This window comes from Anolis sagrei, chromosome X, assembly GCF_037176765.1.
Source record: "Anolis sagrei isolate rAnoSag1 chromosome X, rAnoSag1.mat, whole genome shotgun sequence".
Lineage (NCBI taxonomy): Eukaryota > Metazoa > Chordata > Lepidosauria > Squamata > Dactyloidae > Anolis > Anolis sagrei.
Window position 1 is genome coordinate 83,452,928 of NC_090034.1, and position 21,027 is coordinate 83,473,954.

A 21,027-nucleotide genomic window follows, 5' to 3' on the forward strand; every position below is an offset into this window, starting at 1 on the left:
TATTTGCTGGGGAATGTAATGCGCAGAAGCAAAAAGCACCCTCTTTGTGGAAAGGTAAAGATAAATGTTTCCCCTGACTCATTTCTAAGTCGAAGATCTGGCATTGTCCGTAGACACCTCCAAGGTCATGTGGCCAGCATAACTACCTTCCTGCAGAAGCGGTACCTATTGATCTACTCACATTTGCATGTTTTCAAAGTGCTAGGTTGGCAGGAGCAGGGCCTAACAGATGGAGCTCCACTCCCTGGATTTGAACCATTAACTTTTCGGTCAGCAAGTTCAGCAGCTCAGCGGTTTAACCCATTGCCCATTTTTGTAATTTGGCCCCAAAAGGCATGCATTTCAGTGGCTGCATGTTTATAATCCCTTATTTAAAAACAAAAGTCTTAGGACACCAAAGTTTTCAGCAATGGAAAGGAAAAACCTTTGAGGTTCATCTATGCTGTGGAATGAATGCACTTGAAATGCCCTGGCTCAATGCTATGGGGTCACGAGGGCTGTAGCTTAGGATCATCGGGGCTACCAAAGAATGCTGATGCCTCACCAAACTACAAATCCCAGCATTGCATAGATTCGTACCATGGCCATTAAATTAGAAATTGTGACCTTCAAATAGGGGCTTTCTGAAGTGGCTTACCCTTTTGCTTTGGCTCAGCATTAAGACTACTGTATGATGCAAATCTAATGCACACCCTAATTTTGAGAAGGTAATTTAGCCAAAAAAGTGAATAAATATAGTTTTGTTTTGTTTTTTGTCGTGTCAGGAGCGGCTTGAGAAACTGCAAGTTGCTTCTGGTGTGAGAGAATTGGCCGTCTGCAAGGACGTTGCCCAGGGGACGTTTGGATGATTTGATGTTTTTATCATCCTTGTGGTAGGCTTCTCTCATGTCCCCACATGAGGAGCTGGAGCTGATAGAGGGAGCTCATCCGCCTCTTCCCGGATTAGAACCTGCGACCTGTCGGTCTTCAGTCCTGCCAGCACAGGGGTTTAACCCACTGCGCCACCGGGGGCTCCAGTAAATATGGTGAGAAGGGTTTTCAAGACCTTCTCTAGTACTTGCCCCTCCTTTGCGCTACTTTGACTATAATGCATACTATAATATTTCCACGTATTGAAAGGTTTGTAAATCCCATCCATGTAATAGAAAAAAGCATATAGCCCAGGCATGGGCCAACTTGGGCCCTCCTGGTGTTTTGGACTTCAACTCCCACCGTACCTAACAGCCTCAGGCCCCTTCCTTTTCCCCCTCAGCCGCTTAAGCGGCTGAGGGGGAAAAGGAAAAGGCCTGAGGCTGTTAGGAACGGTGGGAGTTGAAGTCCAAAACACCAGGAGGGCCCAAGTTAGCCCATGCATCATCCAGCCAAATGATTAGCACTGATATTATCCCCATTTTAGGAAAATATAGCATTTTATTTAAAAACAAAAACACACTCAGCATTTTGATGACTTCACATAGCTTCCAATTTATCAGAGATTGCATGGGCCTAATACCATGCCAAAAAATGGAGCAATGACAAAGGCTTATTGACCTCTGAGATTGAGAGGTAGAGATAAATAGACCCTCAGAGTAAAAAAATTCCACCCAAAAGAGAACATCTGGATTTCACCCAAAAAAAATCACACTTGGAAGCTCTGGAGCAGAATGATAGGGATCCAAACATTTGCTGTTAGAAATGCTCCACCTGACAAGTGAAAGTTTTCACGTAAAAACAATGATCATTTCCTGTTCAATCATCGCCAGAGCAACCAGAGACACTGGGCTATACCAGCCTGTGATGGGAAAGGCTGCAAAGTATATATCTGTGTGAATGTTTGTGTGCGTATTAAACTCTCAAGATCGGATTTTGCTCCGTCAAAAACAATTTGCAAGCTCAGCCTGCAGAAACGAAGTCTGGGTCTTCCACAGAGAATGCTGTCCTTCTTAGCTGCTGTATTTAAAAAACACAACATTTGCACAAAAATCACAATTCATTTCTGTGGAAACAGCCAAACGTTTTCTCAGCCGTCTTCCCCATCCGACAGCTTCAAAGTCCATGTGCTTCCAGTTTTCTGTCCCCAATGGGACCAACTGTTGTGCTTCCAGACTGCAGTCACTCCGAGCTTCCTATCCTCTGTTTCAGGATCAAATACTATAAAGGAGGAGGTAGAGAGCAAGAAACGAAGATCAAAGACAGAACCCAGTCAGCAAGCTACCTAGCTCGTTTCCCTCAAAATAAGACAAGGTCTTGTATTAATTTTTTGCTTCAGAAGATGTGTTAGGGCTTATTTTCAGGGGATGTCTTTCCCCCCAAATTGACATGTTTTATTTAACTGTAACTAGGCTTATTTTTCAAGTAGGGCTTCGATTTTGAGCATCCTCAAACATCCTGATAAATCATCCTAGGGCTTATTTTCAGGATACGTCTTATTTTCAGGGAAACAGGATAGTAAGCAACCTAGAACATGGTAGCTTACTGAAATCATACTAATTTCACCTACTAGACTGCAGTCTTCCCAAGTACCCTCTTCCTGGATAGTTTTAGGACCTGTCAAATGCAACAGCTACTAACTGAACACAGCAAGAGGTTAAAAAATCGCTCTAAATAAATAAATAGATAAGTTGACGATAGATAAATAACGGTATATAACAAAATTTGGAAAATGTTCTGTTCCTGGTCTGAAAGTGTTATTTTCCTGTTTAATTGCGTGGTCCTTACTTTGAAAGTAGTGTTTTACTCCAGAAACTTCATTTTTGTGGTTGGCACAAACTATGTTGAATTGTATTGTTGAAGGCTTTAATGGCCAGAATCACAGGGTTGTAGGTTTTTTTGGGCTATATGGCCATGTTCTGGAGGCATTCTCTCCTGACGTTTTGCTTGCATCTATGGCAAGGATCCTCACTACCTCTGAGGATGCTTGCCATAGATGCAGGTGAAACGTCAGGAGAGAATGCCTCTAGAACATGGCCATATAGCCCGAAAAAACCTACAACAACCCTATGTTGAATTGCTTGAGACTCTATGATGAGATATTCATTGGAAAACTAGAACAAAATGGGCTGCAGGATGGCCTTCCTGCAAATATAAAGTTTTTGCAGTAATAAGCTTTTCCTATGTTTTTATGATAGAACCAATTAGGAAATGACATTTATGACCCAGGAACAAAAATTGTGTTACATAGTGTTATAGTTCCCAGTTCCCTCAATGACTTCTCATGAGTAAAGCAAGGAAAAGAAAATTCTCGGGGTGGCCCTTACATTCTTGCGGCTGACAATGGCTTGCTGCAGCCACAGCAGCTCCATGGCCAAGTGCTTCCGGTGCTCCTGCAGCTCAGGCAACGCTTGTCCTTGGTGGCAGGGAAGTACTGTGCAAAATAAAAAGAGATGCAAAGAAAGTCAAGAAGCCTGACCTTTCCTTTCCCACTTATTCACCTCCTTTCTCATCAGGTGAAATGAAGATCGCAAGTGTCTTGAGGCAGGGAACTCATTTTTTGTGTGCTAATTCTGTAAAACTCACAGAGATCATGGCCGGACTCTAATGTGGGGGCATTCGGTCAGATAACTCTGGGTTACATTGGCAGCTATTCTTTCTACACTATCATCATCATCATCATCATCATCATCCCACTTTTCTCTTCAAAAAGAGACTCTAATACTACTACTACTAATACTAATAATAACAACAACAACAACTTTATTTATATACCGTTCTATCTTCCCACAAGGACTCAGAGCGGTTTTCACAAAACATAAAACATACAGAGTAGTCATTAAAATATAAATATAATCCATAAACACAGCCCTATGCATTAATGCAGCCAGTTTCACATGAGTTACCAATGGCCATACCTATACATGGGCTGAACAGTGTGAGGATTGGTCAGGGCTCATGTTATAATGATATAGGCCGAACATTAAATAAAGCGCAGGAAGTGGACCTAATTAATGGCCAGGATAGGACCTGGGGCTACTTATTTCCAGGGCCTCCTGGCAGTTTTAAATAAAGGTCTAGCCAGGGCTGATACCACAAAATGGAGGAGCGGGGAACAGGTAAGGTGCTGGCTGGACCCTATCTAATGGCGGAGGGGCTTGAGCCTAAACTAATTGTTATCAAAGGCCTGATGAAACCACCAGGTCTTCAAATCCCTACGAAAAGAAGAGAATGATGGGGCCTGTCTTAATTCTCTGGAGAGGGTGTACCAGAGGTGAGGGGCCACCACCGAGAAGGCCCTCTCCCTCATCCCCACTAGCCCTGCTTGAGACAGTGGTGGGAGTGAGAGGAGGGCCCCTCCGGTTGATCGTAGATTTCACACTGGTTCATAGGGAAATATGTGATCGTGGAGATAGGCGGGGCCCATACAATATAGGGCTTTATATTAACCTGCACCTTGAATTGGGCCCGGCAATTTATCGGCAGCTAGTGAAGTTGTTTTAAGAGGGGTGTACAGCAGCTTACAGCAAAACTGATCCAATACAATTTAGAACCCGAAAAGCATACCACCATTAAGACAGAATGAAAGATTAATTGTAATAAAAATAAACAGTTAAAACCTGATTAAAAAACCTATTCCTTATACTTTGTTATACAAGGAAGTTTCCAGTACTTCATCTGGTAACCAGTTCCCCATTAAACACAGCCCAACCACAAAGAAACACTTTTTTGGGGGGGAGGGGGTATCTTTAGGCCTTTCCTGGGATTGTTTGCAGCGCTGATGCAGAAAATGGCATTGTATTGATCGCCTCAGCTCTAGTTTCTTAGACACAGCTGTCATGGTTTTCTATGGGCAGATTAAGACTATCGGCAGGATTTGGGCCCAGCAGAATGTTACTGAACTGTCTATGTGCTGTTACATGTATTTGTTATTTGTAATACCTATGTCTTTTAACTTCCTTTGATTTATAACTACTTGAATGGCATTTTAAGATTTTGAAACAGGTGAATCCTTTAGCTATGTTTCTTCTAACAGCCATTGCTAATTCTGTAAAGGATCACAATATCATGGAGGGACTCTTAACATTGGGGAATGAGGTCAGTTAACTAGGTGATATTGGCAGCTACGCTTTTTACACATTTACATAAGTAATTTACCCAGTACTCCACCTGGCCACCAGTTCCCCCTTTAATTAAGACTTATTTCCCCCATATTATGCAGCCCTTGTGCCTTACTCTGGCCTCGTGGAGGGGTTTCTGTCCCCAGGATAAAGCTGCTCCATGTTGATGACGCACTGCTTTGCTCTTTGTCTTCCTCATCCTCTGCCAACACAATGCAGGCGTTCCCCGGTGGCTTGCTTTCAAGATACTCTGGATTCTGCCTTGTATCATCTTCCTTGTTGACATCAATCACTTTTTCTGAAAGGTGTCTTGGAAGCTGCATCTCAGAGTTTTTTTCAGGTAGTAACTCTTCTTGACAGCAAGGCTTTGCCTCATGTTCCTGTTTTTTGCTGGATTCAGTCTCTTGGCTGCTTAATGCCTTCATCTTTATTGATTTCTGAAGAGGTTACATTTAAAATATACAAAGAAGGAGAAGAACAATCAGTACAAAGAGAGACAAACATTATAATTATTACGCACAGATGCCAACATTTCCAATCCTTCATTCTGGTTATGGAGAAAATCCAATTGATTTGAAACCAAGTTGATCTGGAATAATAATAATAATAATAATAATTATTATTATTATTATTATTATTCCAGTGGTGATTGGCACACTGGGTGCAGTGCCTAATGACCTTGGCCTGCACTTACAAACAATTGGTGCTGACAAAATTACCATCTGTCAGGTGAAACGCCACCCTGCTCAAGTCTGCACACATTATTCGCTGATACATCACACAGTCCTAGACACTTGGGAAGTGTCCAATGTGTGATCAAATACAACAGCTAGCATAGTGATCTTGTTTGTTGTGTACTAATCTTGTTATGTATCTAATAATAATAACAACAACAACAACAACAATAATAATAATAATAATAATAATATATTTATTTCTATCCCACCTTTCTCCACATAATGCCTCAAGGAGGCCAAAATAGCATGATAGAACCCACTAAAGTTTAAAAACAATGTGCTTCCAAGTGATATAAGATTGGCTTCATCCTTCCTGGCTTTCAGGAAGAAATTGAAATCATGGTTTTGGGACCAGGCTTTTGGACAGCAGACTTAATTAGCACTTTGGTTGGAAACTGACTGGAATGGCATGACAGCTGATGATACTTTTATTGTTTTAATTAATGCTTTATTACTGTTTTTAATGAGTGCTTTATATATTTCAATGGTTGTTGTATTATTGTAATTGTTTGTTTGTAGTGGCATCAAATTGTTGCCAAAATGTAAGCCATCCTGAGTCTTAGGGGGTAGAGAAGAGACAGGGTAGAAACCCCGGAAATAAAATAAATAAATAAATAAAAATATTAAATCACAATTATTATTGTTACTATTATTATTAGCTTTATTTCTAGTCCATCTTTTTCTCCATAGGGACTCAAAGTGGCCAAAATAGCATGACACAACCCACTAAAATTTAAAAGGCAAATTCAAACATTAAAAAACAATTAAATATTTGGGTTGTGACAACCAAGTTAAAATACAATAAAAATACTATAAGCATTTCATTTTAATGCTAAACCTCGAAACCGACATCCCACTGACAGCCCTTTGTTGTCAGATGATAACAAGGCTGTAATATTACTATTACCTATTTTTAATGAAGTCTGTCCCATCTTCCTATATTTCTGTTTGATTGGAAAGCTCTTGGATAGAGGAAGCTGAACCATTCATTATAATATATAAATAATAACAGCAATCCAACCTTGGGGAGAAATATAGGCTTTGGTACAGAATGGTTCTCCCATTGCAGCCGATCCAGGTTCCCTTCGATCTCCTTCACAATGTCCTCATATTCCTGCTTTAAACCTCGAAACCTCTTCCTGACAAGATAACCCCGGACACAAGCCTAGAAAGCAAAGGAATATGAACATCAATCATTGTCCAAAGGAAGGAAGGAAGGCCCAAGAGTCCAGACTTTGAGCCACAAGAACGGCTTCTTCCTCTATTATAGCTTGGCTCTGGAGCCTATATACATATTATGCTGGAAGTGACAGATCAAAAGACCCTTCCCTAAACTTAGGTCCATCAAGAGGTCCCAGGTGCTTTCAGATGACATTCCTTGCCTTAGAAATTTCCTAGGAAATACATGCGGCTACTGACAGTGAGCAGGTGATTTAATACTGCCTTTCCCCCAAAATAAGACTTAGCCAGAAAAGAAGCCCTGGCCTGAAGCTTATAATATAAGCCCTACCCCAAAAATAAGCCCCAGTTTAGATGGCTAGTCAGATGGACACATTTATGGTGTCTGTTGCAATGCAAAACATATGTATTGCATAAAATAATAATATTAATATATTATTAAATATAAATACATGAAATGATTGAGAAGAATACTTAAAATAAATGTTAATATACGTTATAATTAAGTATTTGCAAACACCCAAGCCTTTTGGACAAGAGATGTTTGTACATGAATAAATGAATAAATTATTACTATGTTTATGTCTATTTATACCCTGTTTCTTCTATCTACAAGGAGACTCAAAGCGCCTTATGGTGAAAACATTCCAATCCAATTTTAAATCCAAAAATATACAAACATTAAAACAGAATTAAACAGCAAGGGTATTAATTAAAAATTAATAGTCAAAATCTCTAAAATGCAGGTCATTGTACATGCGAGAGAGAGAGAGAGAGATTCCACTGAAAAGAAGCTCTTTTGGAGCAAAAGATAAAATGAGATCCTTACGCTAATGTTTGCTACAAATATATATATATATATGGGTGTTATAGTAATTATTTTTATTAATATAAGGAAGTCTTATTTTGAGGGAAATACAATATTTGCCCTCTGCAGGCGTTTCTTTATATTGCTATGGGAGGGAAATGGGATGCAAATTATGATTATTATGAGGAGAAAGGAGAAGCACTAATTCACTTGAAGGCAGAGACACAGACAAGGACTGCCCTTGGCTCCTTTCCCCCAAATGCTGTAAGCTATAGGGCAGCTTTTCTCAACCTGAGGGTTGGGACCACTGGGGGGGGGGGGGTGTTCACAAGGGGGTTTCAGAGAGGTTGCCAAAGACCATCAGAAAACTTATATTTCTCATGGTCTTAGGAACCCCTTTGGCAGAAAAGGGTGATGACCTCTCCACCTGTCCTTCTCTTCCTTTTTGGAATTAGGAAAATGGGTTTATATATCTGTGGAATGACTGGGGTGGGGCAAAGAGCTCTTCTCTGCTGGAGCAAAGTGTGAATGTTTCAACTGACCACCTTCATTAGCATTTGAAGGCCTGGCTGAGCCTGGGGTAATCTTTTGTTGAGAGGTGTTAAGATGTGCCTGGTTGTTTCCTCTCTGCTGTTTTTGCTGTTAACACCTCTCAACAAAAGATTCCCCCAGGCTCAGCCAGGCCTTCAAATGCTAATGAAGGTGGACAGTGAAACATTCACACCTAGTTCCAGCAGAGAAGAGCTCTTTGCCCCACCCCAGTCATTCCACAGATATATAAACCCATTGTCCTAATTCCAACAGACCTCACTACCTCTGAGGATGCTTGCCATAGATGCAGGCGAAACGTCAGGAGAAAATGCCTCTAGAACATGGCCCTATAGCCCGAAAAACCCCACAAGAACCTAGTAAACCCCATAAACTTCATCAAGCCCCCAGAAAACACACCCACCTGCAACAGCATCACCCTCCTCAGAAGGAGGGACCCCCATGACGGCTCCTGAGCCTCTTCCTGCCCCATTTTTAAACCCTTCTAAACTCGGGCAATGACAACAACAGAGTCCTCTTCTGCTGCCCAGGCAACCGCGCCTCTCGGCGACGTCACTAGAGCGCGACGGCAGCCAAGCGGAAGTCGCTGCGGCGCCTCTTTCCAGCCCTACTGCAGTTCCTGAAGATGGCCACCAGGGGAAGCAGTTTACTCACCTCCAGAGATTGAGGCATAGTTATAACTCAGGCCTGGGCCAACTTGGGCTCTTCAGGTGTTTTGGACTTCAACTCCCACCATTCCTAACAGCCTCAGGCCCTTTCCTATGCTCATCATGTGGCTAGATCAGGTCTGAGCAAACTTGGGCTCTTCAGGTGTTTTGGACTTCAACTCCCACCATTCCTAACAGCCTCAGGCCCCTTTCTTTCTGCTTAAGCGGCTGAGGGGAAAAAGAAAAGGCCCTGAGGCAGTTAGGAATTGTGGGAATCGAAGTCCAAAACACCTGGAGGGCCCAAGTTTGTCTAGGCCTCATATGACTCGATAGATTGGTCAAGTGCTTCTTGTGTCGCTGTAAGAAGGTCCTCCATTGTACATGTTGCGGGGCACATACTGCATTGTAGTTGTAGCCTGTGGTTTGCTCTTCTCCACAGTCGGATGTTGTGGACTCCACTTTGTGGCCCCATTTCTTAAGGTTGGCTCTGCATCTCATAGTGCCAGAGCGCAGTCTGTTCTGCGCCTTCCAAGTCGCCCAGTTTTCTGTGTGCCCAGGGGGAAGTCTCTCATTTCGTATCAGCCATTGATTGAGGTTCTGGGTTTGAGCCTGCCACTTTTGGACCCTCGCTTCTGGGGTTTTCCAGCAAGTGTCTGTAGATCTTACAAAACTATTTCTTGATTTAAGTCGTTGACCTGCTGGGCTAGCTGATACCCAAACAAGAGATGTCACTGCCTTGGTCCTTTCACTATTGGCTGCTACTTACCGGCGGATGTCAGGTGGTGCAATACCGGCTAGACAGTGTAATTTCTCCAGTGGTGTAGGGCGCAGACACCTCGTGATAATGTTGCATGTCTCATTAAGAGCCACATCCACTGTTTTAGCGTGGTGAGATGTGTTCCACACCGGGCATGCATACTCAGCAGGAGAATAGCATAGCGCAAGGGCAGATGTCTTCACTGTATCTGGTTGTGATCCCCAGGTTGTGCCAGTCAGCTTTCGTATATTATTTCTAGCACCCACTTTTGGCTTGATAGTCAAGCAGTGCTTCTTGTAAATAAGAACATGGTCCACAGTGACTCCCAGCTATTTGGGTGTGCTGCAATGCTCCAGTGGGATTCCTTCCCAGGTAATTCTCAGAGCTCGGGATGCTTGTCTGTTCTTAAGATGAAAAGCACGTCTGAATTTTAGATGGATTAGGAATCAGCTGTTTTTTTCTGTAATAGGCAGTAAAAGCGCCTAAAGCAGGGATCCTCAAACTAAGGCCCGGGGGCCGGATACGGCCCTCTAAGGTCATTTACCCGGCCCTCGCTCAGGATCAACCTAAGTCTGAAATGACTTGAAAGCACACAACAACAACCCTATCTCATCAGCCAAAAGCAGGTCCACACTTCCCACTGAAATACTAATAAGTTTGTATTTGTTAAAATTGTTCTTAATTTTAATTATTGTATTGTTTTAAAGTGTTTTTTTGCACTACAAATAAGATATGTGCACTGTGCATAGGAATTCATTCATGGTTTTTCAAATTATAATCCAGCCTTCCAACAGCTTGAGGGACTCTGACCTGGCCCTCTGTTTAAAAAGTTTGAGGACCCCTGGCCTAAAGCTTCAGAGACCTTCCAACCATTTCAAAGCCCAATGTGTTGTCAAAGGCTGGGTTGCTGTGAGTTTTCCGGGTTGTATGTCCATGTGCCAGAAGCATTATCTCTTGATGTTTCACCCACATATGGATGCTTGCCATAGATGTGGAGAGAATGCTTCTGGAACATGGCCATGCAGCCTGGAAAACTCACAGCAACCCATTTCAAAGCTCCCTGCTTGAGCAGTGATGGAATAGATAGATGGATTGATTGATATGGAAAGAAAGGCAGAAAGACATATATATGAAAAGTAGATAGATAGATGGAAGATAGCTGGATAGATAGACAGATAGATACAATAGATGTTATGGAAGAGAAAGAGAATAGAAATATGATAGATATGGAAGCTAGATATTGAAGATAGAAAGGTAGACAGACAGATAGGGAAAATAGGGATATGGAAGATAGATACATGTGATAGATATGCGATAGCTATGGAAGAAAGATTGAAAAGGAAAATAGACATATGGAAGGAAGAAAGGAAGAAAAGAAAAAAATAAAGATAGAAAGGTAGACAGACAGACAGGGAAAATAGGGATACGGAAGATAGATACATATGATAGATATGTGATAGCTATGGAAGACAGATAGACAAGGAAAATAGACGGAAGGAAGGAAGGAAGGAAGGAAGGAAGGAAGGAAGGAAGGAAGAAAAGAAAAAAAGATAGAAAGATAGAAAGGTAGATGATAGCTATGGAATAGATGATAGATGGATATGAAAAGAAAGGTAGAAAGGCAGATAGATATGAAAAGTAGATAAATAGATATGGAAGATAGCTGAATAGATATGGAAGATAGATAAATAGGTAAGATAGATACAATAGAATCTATTTAATAGATTGATATGGAAGACAGAAATATAGATGGAAGACATCGATAGATATTCAAGATAGATAGACAGACACACACGCACATTTGGAAAATAGATATATAGATGGGAAGGAGGAAGGACGATATGGAAAATAGATGAATATGGAAGATAGATAGAAAGTTAAATGACAATTAAATGGAATATAGAGGGATGGATAGATTGGATAGATAAGATATGGAAGGTAGCTTGATAGATGATTGACAGATCCTGGAAGGGTACAGGGGCTGCCCTTTCATCATTATCATATGAATGATAATAACAATAACTGTAAACAGCAATGATAATAATTATATTTATTTGTTACCAGGCTCTTCTTGAAGCGGGATATGACCCAGTGAAAATACACGTATAAAGCATAAGACAATATATATATAAAAAGATATAGGACAAAAAAACCAATACATTACAATCATGCAGACAAATTAAATGAATGTCTAAAATCCACAGTTTAAAATTGACTACATTTTTATGGAAGAGTAATAATACATTTCCCACGTTAATCATTCAAATGACAGGCACATTTCTGTCCATGCCCCAAAATATGGGAATATCGGGGTCACATCTTGTTCTATTGATATTAATGGATATTTGGAGATTAAATTTGGAGATTGGAAATACTCTCGTCAGGCAGGGAAAGGCCAGCCATTCAATTAATGTTTTGCCATTTTTTGCACACACACACACACACAAAGCAAAGCAGGTTCGGAAGAAAATGAGCAGCTGGAGAGACAGTCAAAGGGAAGCCAGATTCCAAAGAATACATTTTACTCAGAATATATTTCTACACTGCACAGATTACAGCAGTTCAATTGCACTTCATTTCATTGAATCCTGGGATTTGTAGTTCTGCTAAGGGATGCTTACTCAATGGCAGCGTTTTTGAGGTGCATCTATACACTTGGACCCCACTTGAGCTGCCATGACTCAGTGCTATGGAATCCTGGGAGTTGTAGTTTGGTAAGGCATCGGCATTCTTGGACTGACAAGGCAAAAGATCGAGTGAAACTACAAATCCCTTCATTCCATCGCATGGAGCCATGGCAGTTCAAGTGGTAGATCCCACCAGAAGACCAATGATTGAAAACCCATGTATTAAAATTCTCCAATAGATTCCTCCCTGGCTCTTGGCGGACTACAAATCCCAAGGTTTCACATAAACTGCTCTGTCTGCATTGTGCATATCTGTAGGGCAGTGAAAGAGTAGATCCAGCCAAAGTCTGGAAGGCCAAAGATTGAACATTTTGAACTCTCTAACAGAGATTCCTCCCTGATCCTTGCAAACTACATATCCCAAGGATCAATAGAAACTGCTCTATCTGCATTGTGTAACAGAGAACTTTCTTTTTGGCACATGATCTCAAAGCAATCTGGCATGGTCCAGGCCAGACCATTTTTGTCCTATATTTCCAGGTAATTGTCTCTTCCAGATTCATTGATTTCCGATCTCTCCCCATTTACTTGGCCCCAGAGTTAGCTCTTTCCCCAGATTGTCCTCGCCATGGGTCCTTTCGAATGCCAAAGCCGTGCTTTGCAAAGCCTGGCCTCCCAAATGGTGTGGGAGCCTTTTGCTAGGCCCCTTTCCATTTCGAGATGGAAAAAAGGGAGAAAGGAGGATCTGGCGGATCTCTTTTTCTAGACAGCAGCTGCATCTTCCAAGTCGGGGTTTTCTGCCAAGTGGAGCTTCTGTCTGAGGCATCATCACGTTAAGGGAAAACATTAATTTCCATCTATACTGTAGAATTAATGCAGTTTGATACTCCATTATTATTATTATTATTATTATTATTATTATTATTATTATTATTATTATTATCTTTATTTATATACCACTTTTTCCCCCATAGGAACTAAGGCTCTTTCCACACAGAACTGGGTTACCTTGAAATTGCTTTTATATAACATAACTAACCGTCCGCTGCCACGCGTTGCTGTAGCTGAGTCTGTCTATGTGTGTTTTGTGTGTGTGTATATTTGTGAATATGTGTATATGTGGTTTTGCTCATGTGTTGTAATGTAATTTTTCTTTTTTGGCTTTTTAAGTCTCTCCTGCTGTGTTTTTCCGTGTTTTTATGAGTGATGGTCACTCCTTGGCCTGATAAGTGTCTTGTGTCCAAATTTGGTGTCAATTCGTCCAGTGGTTTTTGAGTTATGTTAATCCCACAAATGAACATTACATTTTTATTTGTATAGACTAGCCGTCCCCTGCCATGTGTTGCTGTGGCCCACATGGAGGTTCTGTGTGGGAGGTTTGGCCCAATTCTATAGTTGGTGGGGTTCAGAATGCTCTGTGATTGTAGGTGAACTATAAATCCCAGCAACTACAACTCCCAAATGTCAAGATTCTATTTTCCCCAAACTCCACCAGTGTTCACATTTGGGCATATTGAGTATTTGTGTAGAGTTTGGTCCAGATCATCATTGTTTGTGTCCATAGTGATCTCTGGATGTAGGTGAACTACAACTCCCAAACTCAAGGTCAATGCCCACCAAACCCTTCCAGTATTTTCTGTTGGTCATGGGAGAACTGTGTGCCAAGTTTGGTTCAATTACATCGTTGGTGGGGTTCAGAATGCTCTTTGATTGTAGGTGAACTATAAATCCCAGCAACTACAACTCCCAAATGACAAAATCAATTTTTTGAGTGAAGGACATACATTGGTTTGTTAGGTGTCTTGTGTCCAAATTTGGTGTCAATTCGTCCAGTGGGTCTTTTAGTTCTGTTAATTCCACAAATGAACATTATGTTTTTATTTATATAGATGTAGACTCATATAATCCAATTCAAAGCAGATAATGTGGATTATTTGCTTTGAAAATCTGGATTATATGGCAGTGTTGAAGGGGGCATCAGGCTCTCAAGATCCCATAGCACTGAGCCATGGAAGTTAAAGCGGCACCAAACTGCATTAATTCTGCAGTGTAGATGCACCCTAACCTCCTCCCCACTGAGCCAAAATCCATTCCTTCTCCGTTTGTCCCAGGCATTATAAGAAACTATTAACTTCTTCAACAAGGATACATGGAATTGCTGAGTTCCTCCAGCTGCAAAAACAAAGAGAATACATTATGAACAACAAAGTTGAATAAGGGAAATCACAAAACAGTTGGATCTATACAGTACATTCAATTTGGCCAAATGCAAGAAATGCAAAGTTATAACATTAAACTGACGAAAGCAATTTGAAACAACTGAACAAGTTAAAACAAAATCAGTTTAAGGGAAATACACAGAGAAGCCACCGAAATCCACAAGCACATGGACAACGTCAACAAAAAGGAAGAAACCATGAAAATGAACAAAATTTGGCTACCAGTATTGAAAAACACCAGACTCAAGACGGTGACTAATGAACACCACCCAGACAAAGGATGTCTCCAGGCAGCAGACAATTCAAAGGGAACAAAGGCCTGGCGACTTCTATGCAGATGCCCTCACTAATTGACTATGATGTCTTCATGGTTACTCACATGCTAATGGGTGGATTCCACTCAAATACTTGCAAATGAGACTTGCCAATGAGCCAGCTATGTCATGCGGCGGCAAAAAAAGCCAATGGGATTTTGGCCTACATCAATAGTGTCTAGATCCAGGGAAGTAATGCTACCCCTCTATTCTGCCTTGGTTAGACCATACCTGGAATATTGTGTGCAATTCTGGGCACCACAATTAAAGGGAGATATTGACAAGCTGGTATGTGTCCAGAGGAGGGCGACTAAAATGATCAAGGGACTGGAGAACAAGCCCTATGAGGAGCGGCTTAAGAGCTGGGCATGTTTAGCCTTCAGAAGAGAAGGCTGAGAGGAGACATGATGGTCATGTATAAATATGTGAGGGGAAGTCATAGGGTGGAGGGAGCAAGCTTATTTTCTGCTGCCCTAGGACGCGGAACAACGGCTTCAAACGATAGGAAAGGAGATTCCACCTGAACATTAAGAAGGGCATTTTGACTGTGAGAGCTGTTCAGCAGTGGAACTCTCTGCCCCAGAGTGTGGTGGAGGTTCCTTCTTTGGAGGCTTTTAAGCAGAGGTTGGATGGCCATCTGTCGGGGTGCTTTGGATGCGATTTTCTTGCTTCTTTGCAGGGGTTGGACTGGATAGCCCATAAGGTCTCTTCCAACCCTAGGATTCTATTATTCTAGTTCATTTATTTATTTACGACATTTATATGCCGCCCTTCTCACTCCGAAGGGGACTCAGAGCAATTTACAAGATATACTTACATACAATATATTATATTATTAACATAATACAATATCAGTATTATATACTACTATATTGTACTATACCATTATATTATAATATTATTCGTAATATTACAAGTAATATAAAATAAGGTAAAGGTAAAGGTTTTGCCCTGACATTAAGTCCAGTCGTGTCTGACTCTGGAGGTTGGTGCTCATCTCCATTTCTAAGCCAAAGAGCTGGCATTGTCCGTAGGCCATCACTGCATGGAGCACTGTTACCTTCCCACTGGAGCAGTACCTATTGACCTACTCACATTTGCATGTTTTCGAACTGCTAGGTTGGCAGAAGCTGGGGCTGACAACGGAAGCTCATGCCGCTCCCTGGATTTGAACCTGCAAGCTTTTCGGTCAACAAGCTCAGCAGCTCAGTGGTTTAACCCACTGCGCCATTGGGGTCTCAGTTATATAAAATATTGTATTATAAATTAGTAATATTACATGTAGTATAAAATTTATAGTTATAATATTGTATTATTATTGTTAGTATTTTTTTTTGTCGTGTCAGGAGAGACTTGAGAATCTGCAAGTCACTTCTGGTGCGGGAGAATTGGCCATCTGCAAGGACGTTGCCCAGGGGACGCCCGGATGATTTGATGTTTTATCATCCTTGTGGGAGGCTTCTCTCATGTCCCCGCATGAGTAGCTGGAGCTGGTAGAGGGAGCTCATCCGCCTCTCCCCAGATTCGAACCTGCGACCTGTTGGTCTTCAGTCCTATCGGCACAGGGGTTTAACCCACTGCGCCACCAGGGGCTCCTATTATTAGTATTATATTGTAAAAGGTAAAGGTAAAGGTTGTCCCCTGACATTAAGTCCAGTCGTGTCCGACTCTGGGGTGTGGTGTTCATCTCCATTTCTAAGCCGAAGAGCCAGCGTTGTCCGTAGACATCCCCAAGGTCATGTGGCCAGCATGACTGCATGGAACGCCGTTACCTTCCCGCCGGAGCGGTACCTATTGATCTACTCACATTTGCATGTTTTCGAACTGCTAGGTTGGCAGAAGCTGGGGCTCACAGCGGAAGCTCACGCCGCTCCCCGGAATCAAACCTCAGCAGCTCAGTGCTTTAACCCACTGCGCCACTGGGGGCACATTATATTGTATTACATTATAATATTAAAAATATTATATTTATAATTAATTGCACCCTTGAGGCTTATTTAACAGATAATGCTTCTTTCCTCCACCCTGGACATTCCACAGGGATATATACTCCATTTGCTTGACCACCATCAAATCTCTAAAGATGCCAGCCACAGATGCAGAAGATAGGTCAGAAAAAAATGCTACTAGAACACTGCCATACAGCCCGGAAACCACACAATACTCATTCTGGTTGTATGTTTGCTTTAACTATAGCCATCCACAAAGCAGAGGCAGTCAGGGAGAGAACCAAGATGTCTCACATTGGTCAGCAGCTGGTCCAGGTTCCGGTCAGCCGCAGTCTTCTTCTGATCCTCGGCCAGTTCCTCCACGTAAACGTCGAGGCTGAAGTGCAGCCGGGCCAGTTTCTCCTGCATCTCCCGCACATGTTCCAGCTGCTCAAAGGAGCACTCCTTCCCTGCAGGAGAAGGAGGACAACAGCAGCCTTTGCAATTTCTTACTGCATCTTATTCACCTTATTTATTTTTTAATCTTATTCTCCTTATTTTTTTATCTTACCTTCCTCCCATTCCCATCGTAGGGGCTCTACTGTATGTGTGTGTGTGTGTATATATATATATATATATATCACATTGCCTTTGTCTTGCTTTTCATATATATGTGTGTGTGTGTGTATGTGAAAAAATTTTTATCATGTCAGGAGCGACTTGAAAAACTGCAAGTCGCTTCAGGTATGAGAGAATTGGCCGTCTGCAAGGACGTTGCCCAGGGGACGCCCGGATGATTTGATGTTTTTATCATCCTTGTGGGAAGCTTCTCTCATGTCCCTGCATGAGGAGCTGGGGCTGATAGAGGGAGCTCATCTGCCTCTCTCTGGATTCGAACCTGTGACCTGTCGGTCTTCAGTCCTGCCGGCACAGGGGTTTAACCCATTGCGTCACCGGGGGCTCCATTATATATGAATGAAATAATACAATAATAAAATATATACTATTATAATCATATATATATAGAGAGAGTGTGTGTCTGTGTGTCAGGAGCAACTTGAGAAACTGCAAGTCGCTTCTGGTGTGCGCTGTCTGCAAGGATGTTGCCCAGGGGATGCCCGGATGTTTGATGTTTTACCATATTTTGGGAGGCTTCTCTCATGTCCCCGTATGGGAAGCTAGAGCTGACAGACAGGATCTCACCCCGCTCCCTGGATTCGAACCGTTGACCTAATCCGAACCGTCAGCAGTTCAGCCAGCACAAGAGTTTAACTCATTGCGCCACCATTATTATGATGATAATAGCACATTTATTACTGAAAATCTGCTTTATTGTGTTTCCTTTTCGGAGGCTTTGTACAATATTAATTAAATTATATATGTGTGTGTGTGTATATATACTGTATATTGTTTGTCTTGCTTTTCTCATATATATATATACACACACACACACAAATAATAATGGAAATAATATTGCATTTATTACTGCAAACCTGCTTTATTCTATTTCCTTCTCAGAGGCTTTATAGAAGTACTTCAATATACATATATATAATTCAATATTTTAAAATGCATTTCAGAGTTGCAACTGCAAACATGCTCTATTGCAGTGTTTCTCAACCTGGGGGTCGGGACCCCTGTGGGGGTCACGAGGAGGTGTCAGAGGGATCATCAAAGACCATCAGAAAACATCGTATTTTTTGTTGGTTATGGGGGTTCTGTGTGGAAAGTTTGGTCCAATTCTATCATTGGTGGAGTTCAGAATGCTATTTCATTGTTGGTGAACTATAAATTCCAACAACTACAACTCCCAAATGGCAAGGTCTATTTTCCCCAAACTCCACCAGTGTTCACATTTGGGCATATTGAGTATTTCTGCCAAGTTTGATCCAGATCCATCGTTGCTTGAGTCCACAGTGTTCACTGGATGTAGGTGAACTACAACTCCAAAAACTCAAGGTCAATGTCCACCAGTATGTTCCCAGTATTTTCTCTTGGTCATGGGAATTCTGTGTGCCATGTTTGATTCAATTACATCATTGATGGAGTTCAGAAGGCTCTTTGATTTAAGGTGAACTATAAATCCCAGCAACTCCAGCATTACCAAATGACAAAATCAATCACCCCCAACCCCACCAGTATTCAAATTTTGGGTGTATCGGGTATTTGTGCCAAATTTGGTCCAGTGACTGAAAATACATCCTGCATATCAGATATTTACATTACAATTCAAAACAGTAGCAAAATTACAGTTATGAAGTAGCAACAAAAATAACATTATGGTTGGGGGTCACCACAACATGAGGATCTGTACTAAGGGGTCGCGGCATTAGGAAGGTTGAGAACCACTGCTCTATTGCATTGTTGACCACAAATAGGCTTTATTGCACGGTTTACTGCAACTCCTACCGGCTGTTAGGAATTATGGGAGTTGGAGTCCAAAACACCTGGAGGGCCAAAGTTGGCCCATGCCTGCTTTAGTGCATTGTTTATTGCATCGTGAGGCTGTGCTTCCCTTCACAATCCTCCCAGCGCTAATGCTGCTAAAAGAAACCCCCAACTGGACAGAGGGCGAGGAAATAGAGCAAAAGACACATTTGGGAGGCTTAAGCACACTTTGTAAAGAGATTCGTTTTTCTCTCTCCCCCCAATATATAGTGTCTCAATATATGATTTAAATGTAAAACAGTCTATTCCAGAGCCCTTTTGCTGGTCCTCCAGGTCCACTCACCGAAAGCCTGGAGTTTCCCGGAGTGGAAGTCGTTGAGAAGGTTGAGGAGGCCGCCTTCCATTTCGTAGACGTCCGAGACGTCGGTGAGGAAGGAGTGCTGAAGGGGGGTCCCCACCGTGGCCCCAACACTGGGGGCCCCTCCGGGTTGCGGGGCCCGACCCTTCTCTTTGGTCGGCCTGAGAAAGAAGAGGAAAGGGGAAGAGGAGGAGAAAGAGGAGATCCAGGCATGGAAACCAGCCTTCTTCTTCCAAGCACAAAGGGACTTCCCTTTCCTCAAACACAGGGAATTCTGCCAACTGTTTCCTGGCATTGTTTGAATCGGAAAAAAGATTATTACACTACATAACATTTGGGAAAAAAAATCTGTTCCTAGTTTGAAAGTGTTATTTCCTGTTTAATTGTGCGGTCCTTACTTTGAGAGTAGTTGTTCTAGCCCAGAAACTTCATTTGACCCCAGGAACTATGTTGAATTTGTCAGAAATATTAAAAATTAACTAGGTATTTTTAATTACAAAAATATGAGTCAAGCAACGAAAGGATTAAATGGACACAATGACTCGGCAAAAGCTGTAGTTCTATATAAGCAAGTGTGCCTGTCACTGAGTAGGCCTCTATATTGGTTTGCCCCAGTGGGAGAAAGGCCTCAGTCTGTGAGAAGGCCTCACAGTGTGAGAAGGCCTTAGTCTAGTCATAGGTAAACCTTTTAACTTGAGGGCCGCGAGGCGGGCCGAAGCAAGGTGGGCAGGTCAGGAGGGAGGGATTTCTCCCCAAGTCCCCTCCCTGCCCTTTCCTCCCCTTCCTCTTCTCTTTCGGAGGCAGAAAGTGAAGAAAAGACAGAAAACATTTGGATCCCAAAAGGGTTAGCCTTGGTCAGGATGAAATGGTGGGCAGAAGATAAAAAGTGTATGCTTTTTTTGTATGAGAAGTCATAAATTTGAAGCCAGCTCAGTTCGGAGTGAGCTCCCAACCATTAATAGTCTAGCTTGCTGTTGACCTATGCAGCCCGAAAGACAGTTGCATCTGTCAAGTAGGAAATTTAGGTACCGCTTTATGTGGGTAGGCTAATTTAACTAATTTATGACACCATAAAACCTTCCAGCAGCGTGCGTAAGAATGAGAAAGTACTCCATCAAGGACTCGGTGTCACAAGTGGAAGGTGAAGTGTTAGCTCCCCCTGTGGCCAGAATCAAGCATAACCTCATGAAACTGGAAAGCTGGAATGTTAAATTGCCTCTGTGTCTGTCTATATATGTTGTATGTCTAATGGCATTGAATGTTTGCCATGTATATGTGCATTGTAATCTGCCCTGAGTCCCTATGGGGTGTGAAGGGCGGAATAGAAATACTGTAAATAAATAAATAATAAATATGCATTAGAACCATAGAATCCTAGAGCTGGAAGAGACCTCCAAGGGCCATCTAGTCCAACCCCCAGGAAGGCACAATCAAAACACTCCAGAAAAAGCCCAGCGTGGAAGCAAAGAACTAAATAAAGGACTTT

At 42.0% G+C, this 21,027-nt stretch overlaps 2 protein-coding genes across 2 annotated transcripts in view; both read right to left on the reverse strand.

Annotated features, from left to right (window-relative positions):
- Positions 1-1,390: 1,390 nt before the first annotated feature.
- IQCC (IQ motif containing C) lies at positions 1,391-8,877 on the reverse strand. The gene is made up of 5 exons (XM_060784134.2): positions 8,707-8,877; positions 6,789-6,932; positions 5,146-5,467; positions 3,237-3,343; positions 1,391-2,130 (listed from the first exon to the last, which is right to left on the reverse strand). Exons 1-5 carry the CDS (start codon positions 8,773-8,775, stop codon positions 2,092-2,094), a joined length of 681 nt encoding a protein of 226 aa, XP_060640117.2. The 5' UTR covers positions 8,776-8,877; the 3' UTR covers positions 1,391-2,091.
- A 3,463-nt stretch (positions 8,878-12,340) lies between these two features.
- CCDC28B (coiled-coil domain containing 28B) overlaps positions 12,341-21,027 on the reverse strand; it is a 13,101-nt gene continuing 4,414 nt past the window's right edge. The window contains exons 3-6 of the mRNA XM_060784132.2: positions 19,527-19,702; positions 17,111-17,265; positions 14,484-14,506; positions 12,341-13,151 (exon numbers count right to left, since the gene is read on the reverse strand). Coding sequence (XP_060640115.1) covers positions 13,097-13,151; positions 14,484-14,506; positions 17,111-17,265; positions 19,527-19,702 — 409 coding nt within the window. The 3' untranslated portion in view covers positions 12,341-13,096. The remainder of the gene's footprint in view (positions 13,152-14,483; positions 14,507-17,110; positions 17,266-19,526; positions 19,703-21,027) is intronic.

Bases quoted from the DNA above. Each gene is read 5' to 3' on its own strand.
- IQCC (XM_060784134.2), bottom strand. From the start codon at position 8,775: ATGGGGCAGGAAGAGGCTCAGGAGCCGTCATGGGGGTCCCTCCTTCTG. The intron at 6,933-8,706 runs GTGGGTGTGTTT...TTTGCTTTCTAG, and splicing joins GGAGGGTGATGCTGTTGCAG to GCTTGTGTCCGGGGTTATCT. The intron at 5,468-6,788 runs GTTGGATTGCTG...TAACCTCTTCAG, and splicing joins AGCCTATATTTCTCCCCAAG to AAATCAATAAAGATGAAGGC.